Source organism: Notolepis coatsorum, assembly GCF_963971535.1.
Source record: "Notolepis coatsorum genome assembly, chromosome: 1".
In the NCBI taxonomy this organism is placed as follows: domain Eukaryota; kingdom Metazoa; phylum Chordata; class Actinopteri; order Aulopiformes; family Paralepididae; genus Notolepis; species Notolepis coatsorum.
Genome location: NC_140165.1, coordinates 255,357,651 through 255,362,933, shown reverse-complemented (window position 1 = coordinate 255,362,933; position 5,283 = coordinate 255,357,651). Strand labels below are relative to the sequence as shown.

The window sequence follows — 5,283 nt, the reverse complement described above, 5'->3', positions numbered from 1 at the left end:
GGTGGTCCACTGACTATTCAATACTAATACTGATATTGTTTTAGATGAGGTGGCCACACTGACTATTCACTACTAATACTGATATTGTTTTAGATGAGGTGGTACACTGACTATTCAATACTAATACTGATATTGTTTTAGATGAGGTGGCCACACTGACTATTCAATACTAATACTGATATTGTTTTAGATGAGGTGGCCACCCCCATGGCCAATCCATCCAGGAAACAAGTGGAGAGATAGGCATGTACCAATACACAGGATCTGATCAAACTATTCTTTGTGCTATAAAATAGGGCGACTTACGATATGCCCCCCACTACTTACATCATCATATTCTGTCCCACTCAGAGACAAAGACAGACAGACCGACCGACCTATAGATAGACAGACAGACAGACAGGAGGTATTCTTTACAAACTTACATCGTCCTCTTTGGTCCCGCCCCAGAAGTTGGTTCCTCCTGCATAGCTGGGTATGTTGAGCACAGCGATGCCCTGTAGCCTGGGCAGGGGGATGGGCCGGCCGTCACACTGCAGGACACGCACAACTTAAAGGTGCTATAAACAACATCTTTATGTAGAGTCATCATTTAGAAAAAATTATATATCCACTAGGGCTGACCTTCAAATTTTTTTTTTGGAATTCGAAGCTTCGGGGCCGAGATTCGATTTTAATTCGAAGCTTTGAGATAAAAAATTAAAAATAAAAATAAAATAATTATAAAATCTTATTATTATTTTATTTGTTTTATGTTGTGGGACTTGTACAGCACTTTTTTCAACTTTGTCAGTGCTGTAAAGTTTACACATTTTTAAATCTTAGACAAACAAAACACTTTGCTTTCATGAAATATTGTAAGCCGTCATTTGAGGCTTTATAAAAGCAGCACAATAAACACAAATCTGTCAGTGCCGAGTCCGACCTCATCTTAAATAACAAACAGCATTGCTTGTCGTAGTTAAAAAAGAGAGGCAGAGTTGATTTAGCAAAAAAGATATTTCATATATATATATATTTTTTTTAATAATCAAATTTTATTTTCATATTCGAATCCCATGCCCATCGAACGAAGCTTAGAAGTATTTAAGACAGCCCTAATATCCACAGAGCTTTTAGAAAGGTGCGGAATAGAAGTCTTGCTTTCCCCCCCAAAAATGATTGATTTATTATATATAGCACCTTATTTAGTTTATAAGTAGTTTTTAAGATATATATATTTTTTTATATTCATCCAGGGAAGATTCTGTTAATATTGACATCATCCTTGCCTCCAGTAAGACTTTCTGTTCCAGGTTCTTGTATGTTCTGTGCAGAAGCTCCTTGGTTCCCAGAACGCCGTACCACATCATGTTCTTAGTGCGGCTCCTGAACACACAGAAGAACACCTTAACACTCCACACACAGACACATCTGAACACTGAACACACAGAGAAACATGTTAACACACAGAAGAACACCTTAATACTGAACACACAGAAGAACACCTTAATACTGAACACACAGAAGAACACCTTAATACTGAACACACAGAAGAACACCTTAATACTGAACACACAGAAGAACACCTTAATACTGAACACACAGAAGAACACCTTAATACTGAACACACAGAAGAACACCTTAATACTGAACACACAGAAGAACACCTTAATACTGAACACACAGAAGAACACCTTAATACTGAACACACAGAAGAACACCTTAATACTGAACACACAGAAGAACACCTTAATACTGAACACACAGAAGAACACCTTAATACTGAACACACAGAAGAACACCTTAACACTCCACACACAGACACATGTTAACACACAGAAGAACACCTTAATACTGAACACAGAAACATCTGAATACTGAACACGGAAACATCTGAATACTGAACACACAGAATCATCTGAATACTGAACACAGAAACATCTGAATACTGAACACACAGAAACATCTGAATACTGAACACAGAAACATCTGAATACTGAACACACAGAAACATCTGAATACTGAACACAGAAACATCTGAATACTGAACACAGAAACATCTGAATACTGAACACACAGAAGAACACCTTAATACTGAACACACAGAAACATCTGAATACTGAACACACAGAGAAACATGTTAACACACAGAAGAACACCTTAATACTCAACACACAGAGAAACATGTTAAACATTTTTACTTTACGTCATTCCAACAATAAAGCATTACTTTAGCTTTAGCCTACTACAATAAAGCATTACTTTAGCTAGCCTACTACAATAAAGCATTACTTTAGCTTTAGCCTACTACAATAAAGCATTACTTTAGCTTTAGCCTACTACAATAAAGCATTACTTTAGCTTTAGCCTACTACAATAAAGCATTACTTTAGCTTTAGCCTACTACAATAAAGCATTACTTTAGCTTTAGCCTACTACAATAAAGCATTACTTTAGCTTTAGCCTACTACAATAAAGCATTACTTTAGCTTTAGCCTACTACAATAAAGCATTAACAAAAGCATCTGTTTTGGCGGCTGGGTGGCGCAGCGGACATAGCGCTCGTCACCAATGCAAGAGACACCGGGTTCGACTCCGGCTGTCGGCGTTGCCTCCGGCTTGGGCCAGCCGTCATACAAACTCAATTGGCAGAGTTAGCGGGTGGAAGTCGATGGGTGGTAATCTGGACATGGTGGACAGCGACTCCTACAGGTCGGGTGGGGACGCCTGCACAGCAGAGACAGGAAATGGCGGGGGTAGTGTGAGCCTCCCACACGTTACACCTCGCCAATGAGAGTCTGCGCTGGCAGGTGAAAAGATGTGACAGGCTGCCTCCTCGTGTATCAGAGGGGACACGTGATGCATGGCTTCTATCCTCCCTACAACCGGCCAGTGGGGGGCATATGCGAGCAACGTTCAAGACAGGGGAGGGGAGAATTGGCACAATGGAATTGGGATGGGAGACAAATAGAAAAGGGAGAAAAAAGGGGATACAAAAAAATTGGCTGTTTTCAAGGAATTCCAGGCCTTGACTTTTCTTTGGGTAAAAAATCAAGCACTTTAAGCACTTCAAGGACCTTGTGCGAACCCTGTATTCATTACAGTCCTAAGAAGAGGTCTTATTGACTTATTAAGAACCAATCTGGCCTCAGACGCTTGATAAACACAGACCCTGGATCTGATCTGAGAAAGGGACGCACCTGCACTTCTCAGGGTGTTCGTCTCTCTTGTTGTTGAAGTCCAGGGAGATCTTGGCGTCCAGGCCGATCCCGAAGTAGTTGTTCATCACACACTTCTCCGTGTAACAGTCCCTGGGGTCACATGACACAACATCATCACATGACACAACGTAAGTCACATGACACAACGTCAGTCACATGGGAAGCTGAACACACACTGTGTGAGAGATAGATAGATAGAGGTAGATATACAGACAGACAGATATAGACAGACAGATAGACAGAGAGAGATACATACAGACAGACAGACAGACAGAGACATATAGATAGATAGATATATAGATAGATAGATAGATAGATAGATAGATAGATAGATAGATAGATAGATAGATAGATAGATAGATAGATAGATAGATAGATAGATAGATAGATAGATAGATAGATAGATAGTAGGGATGTCCGATATTATCGGCCTACCGATATTATCGGCCGATATCGGCATTAAAATGTGATATCGGAAAATATCTGTATCGGTTTTCAATTTTTTTTCTTTTTCTTTTTACATTTCTATAACCTTTATTTACCCAGGCAAGCAAGTAAGAACACATTCTGATTTTATTTATTGTCAAAAGTATGCATAATGTTGTGTTAATTCCACAACAAGAGATATGTAATGTTAATTACCTGACATTTTTATATTTTTTGGGGGGGAAACCCTGCATATATCGGTATCGGTTGATATCGGTATCGGAAATTAAGAGTTGGACAATATCGGTATATCGGTATCGGTAAAAAAGCCAATATCGAGCATCCCTAATAGATAGATACAGTAAATAGATATAGAGAGGGGGAGGGAGAGACATACAAAGCAGAGAGAGCAAGAGAGACAGAGGTACACAGAGAGAGAGACAGACAGAGAGAGAGACAGACAGAGAGAGACATTGTGGGAGAGAGAGAGAGAGGCATACAGAGCAGATAGAGCAAGACAGAGAGACAGAGAGAGACAGAGAGAGACGGGGAGAGAGAGGGAGAAATACAAAGCAGAGAGTGACAAAGAGAGAGAGAAAGACAGAGAGAGAAAGACACACAGAGAGAGAGAGAGAGAGAGAGAGAGAGAGAGGCACAGAGAGAGAGAGACATAACGTCACAGTGACCAAATGCGTCCACATTTTTATAGGATTCTATCACATTTTCATAACAATAGCGAATATAACTTACCCTGCGCCGTTTTCATTGAGGTTTCTTACAAATGAACAATGTTTTATTTGTCCTTTATATGCAGATAACATTCAAATCTTAAATTGTACCATTATGTTCCCCCTTTAGACAACAAACATAATGCTAATGATGCACTTTTGTTAAGATAATTACGTGACCATTCTCGATCACTGTACTCAGGTTCCATTAATAGTTTAACGCTGTTCAGATCGCGTTTTCCTAATCCGGTGCTGACCAGTGACCTGTGAATTAGGTGCTAAAGGTCTTGGGAATTGTATTCATTTTGTAGTCATAACATTTTCACCTTTTAATTTTAAACCAATGCTGCCATCTACTGACAACAGAAAGTGTTGTGTATAGTATAATGTCAACTTGAGAGGCTACCCGCACTTCCGTAAACACCGTCGCCCAAAACACATTCTAGAGATTCCCACTTTTTACTAGTACATAGGTTCATATCTAATAGTCTTTAGATTACTAAATATAGATGAATACTCATGAAATTTGATATATATATTCTAAAATAAGTATAATTTCACTTCATCTACCTGTCGACATGAAATTCCCAAACGCTGACGGTAAAAAAAGCCTGGATGTCGCGCAAAATGGGGCGTGACCGAATTTGGTCCCAGACAAAGAGAGTGACTGAGATTGGTCTACGTTCCGTTAGAGACTTACAGGATCTCAGGGTCACAGCTGAAAGGGTCGGCGTTGACCAGTAGTCTGCTGATCACAGAGCTGCTGGAGAGAGAACTGGAGACCCCTGCTCTGAGGCCTACACACACACACACACACACACACGCACACACACACGCACACACACACGCGCACACACACGCGCATGCACACACACACGCACAGACACACACAGACGCACACACACGCGCACACACACGCACACAGA

General features: G+C 40.2%; 1 protein-coding gene across 1 annotated transcript in view; it reads right to left on the bottom strand.

Moving 5' to 3' along the window:
- The window catches only part of dgkd (diacylglycerol kinase delta), a 160,752-nt gene that overhangs the window by 30,715 nt on the left and 124,754 nt on the right, over nucleotides 1–5,283 (bottom strand). Inside the window, exons 18-19 of the mRNA XM_084330329.1 lie at nucleotides 5,058–5,154; nucleotides 3,183–3,293 (exon numbers count right to left, since the gene is read on the bottom strand). Of these exons, the coding sequence (XP_084186455.1) occupies nucleotides 3,183–3,293; nucleotides 5,058–5,154 (208 nt within the window). The remainder of the gene's footprint in view (nucleotides 1–3,182; nucleotides 3,294–5,057; nucleotides 5,155–5,283) is intronic.